We start from the raw sequence: 2,341 nt of genomic DNA on the forward strand, positions 1-2,341 counted from the left end.
CCCTGATCCACATTTCAATTAAATCATCAACCTTGTATTATTTTGCTCTACCACTAAAAAAGAATACGGTACTACCAAAGATCACAACTAGCTTGGATAAGAAGCATATGGAAAACTAGATCTAGTAAACCACTTCCAAAAATTTGTAAACATGACAATGGATGTTAACTAATGAGAATAGAGATATCTCACCTACAAATGAATTACTGAGATCCAAAAACTTTAGGAAAACTAGTAGATCTTATAGCTTTAGCTTTCTTCCCCATTTGATAAATAAGATAGATATGTTATTTGTACAATAAAAAGGGGGGGAAAAAGAGTGAAACAGCACCAGAGATTAGATAACTGATTACAATCTATCCTCACATCATCATCCTTCCATTCACCCCAAATCCTAGTACAACAAAGCCCGGGATTTCAATAAAAAGAAAAAGGAAAAAAAAAGGAAAAACAAGAAGGGGAAGAAAAGAACCAATTTTTTTTTTATCTTCTCTTTCTTCCACTCATCTCGTCTCCGAAGTATTTAGAGGCAGAGAGCAGTATCGGGAAAGTTCTCGTCGTCGGGAGTAGGGGGGAGGTTGAGATCGAAAGGCATCGGCTGCCGGAAAGCGGAGGCGACGTCACCTTCGTTGTCTTCGACGACGGTAGTCGACGATCCACAGTCGCTGCGGCATTCGTCCCCTCCGGCGGGGATCGGCGGCGCGAGGCGTCGTAGAAACGGCGCCGGCAGAACCGGCGCCGTCAGGCGCGGCCCGCTGGCGGACTCGACGGTGGAGCTGAGGCTGCTCGTCGCCGGCATCTGCGGCTGCGGAGGAGGAGGGTGGTGGTGGTGATGGTGATGGAAGGGAAAAGGGGACGAGGACGAGGGGGGAGGTGGAGGGGAAGATGGGAAGTTGGTCTTCGCCTTGGGGCCGCGGAGGGCGCGCGCGGCGGCATCGTAGGCACGTGCGGCGTCCTCGGCGGAGTCGTAGGTCCCGAGCCAGACTCGCGACTTCTTCCACGGGTCACGGATCTCGGCAGCGAAGCGCCCCCACGGCCGCTTCCGCACGCCGCGGAACCGCTCCGTTCTCTCGGATCCAATACCCGGCTCCGGCGCCGCCGTCGGGTTCACAGCCCTTCCTCTCCTCATCTGCTCCGTGATCCGAAAAGGAACCCTAATCCCCAACCTCTCTCTCCCTCTCCCTCTCTCTCGCTTTCTCTCTTCTTCGTTATCTATTATTACATCAACAAGGAATAGAAGAAGAAGGAGGAGGAGGAGGAGGGGGAAATCTCCATATTTTTATGGTGCTTTTGGTTTGTTTTTTGGGTTGATTCCTCTCGTCTCGCTCTACGCCGTTGGTCTTTGTGGATTGTGGATTGTGGTGGTGGTGGTGGTGGTGTTGTTGTTGTTGTTGTTGTGGTTGAATGGGTTGAGAGAACGCCCCCACAAAACCGACCGACTTGATTGCTTTCTTCTACCAGCCTTCCCACCTCCCCACCTCCCCCCTCCCCCCCATCATAAAACCTTTTTTCTCTCCTCTTTTGTTTATTTTTTTTTCTCTTTTCCTTTTTCTTTCGTTTTATTGAATCGTTCGTTCTTTCGGATTTCGCCAGGGTTCGAAATTACTGAAATGCCCTTCTCTGGCATCTACCTCGAAGCTGGTAGATTTTCTTTTCAAGAAAATCTTTTTTTTATTTAATTTAAAAAAAAAACACCGCGTGGAAACTTCCAAGGTGGGCGAATTCGGTGCGGATCGATAGGTGTCGTTTAGATGCACACTCATCGGTCGTATTTATTTGAGCAGGTGCAATCACAAAATAAAATTACCTTTGGTTATTATATAATTGTAGTTACTTAAGAAAACTAAGTCTCCCTCGTCTTAGGTTGAGTTAATTAATCTTGGATTAAACGCAAGCTAAACTACTTCATTATTTTGGTAAACCTTGTCGGTTTTTAGCGCGGGAGACTGTCCCGCGCTAGGTTTTCAAAATGACGAAAGTGCCCTCAGTTTACCGATTTCTTCCAATATATCACAACCACTTGTCCCCACGAATATACACGTAATGTATAGAGAGGTCTAGAGAGATATAGAGATAGGGAGAGAGGGTATTTTGCTTGCCTAATTGGTGGGTCCTCGTCCTTATCGAAGCGGCCTAACGTGGAGTGGATACATAATTTGCCATTATATATATAACCTATCTTGATTTAGCTTGATTTTAACTTAGTATTTTAAACTTAAGATCCAGACCAAACTATAATTATTAAATAATAATTATGCACGTAATTCAGGCCTTTTATATCTCTATTAACGGTTGAATAAGAATTTATAAATTAGGCTCGAATAGATCCAAACCAGATATA

At 45.7% G+C, this 2,341-nt stretch overlaps 1 protein-coding gene across 1 annotated transcript; it reads right to left on the reverse strand.

The window, feature by feature from the left end:
- Positions 1-241: 241 nt before the first annotated feature.
- LOC140772624 (ethylene-responsive transcription factor 3-like) lies at positions 242-1,493 on the reverse strand. Its single transcript, XM_073114783.1, has one exon. It carries the CDS (start codon positions 1,127-1,129, stop codon positions 524-526), a length of 606 nt encoding a protein of 201 aa, XP_072970884.1. The 5' UTR covers positions 1,130-1,493; the 3' UTR covers positions 242-523.
- Between the last annotated feature and the right edge of the window lie 848 nt (positions 1,494-2,341).

This window comes from Typha angustifolia, chromosome 12 (assembly GCF_048772165.1).
Source record: "Typha angustifolia cultivar Huaian chromosome 12, ASM4877216v1, whole genome shotgun sequence".
Taxonomy (NCBI): domain Eukaryota; kingdom Viridiplantae; phylum Streptophyta; class Magnoliopsida; order Poales; family Typhaceae; genus Typha; species Typha angustifolia.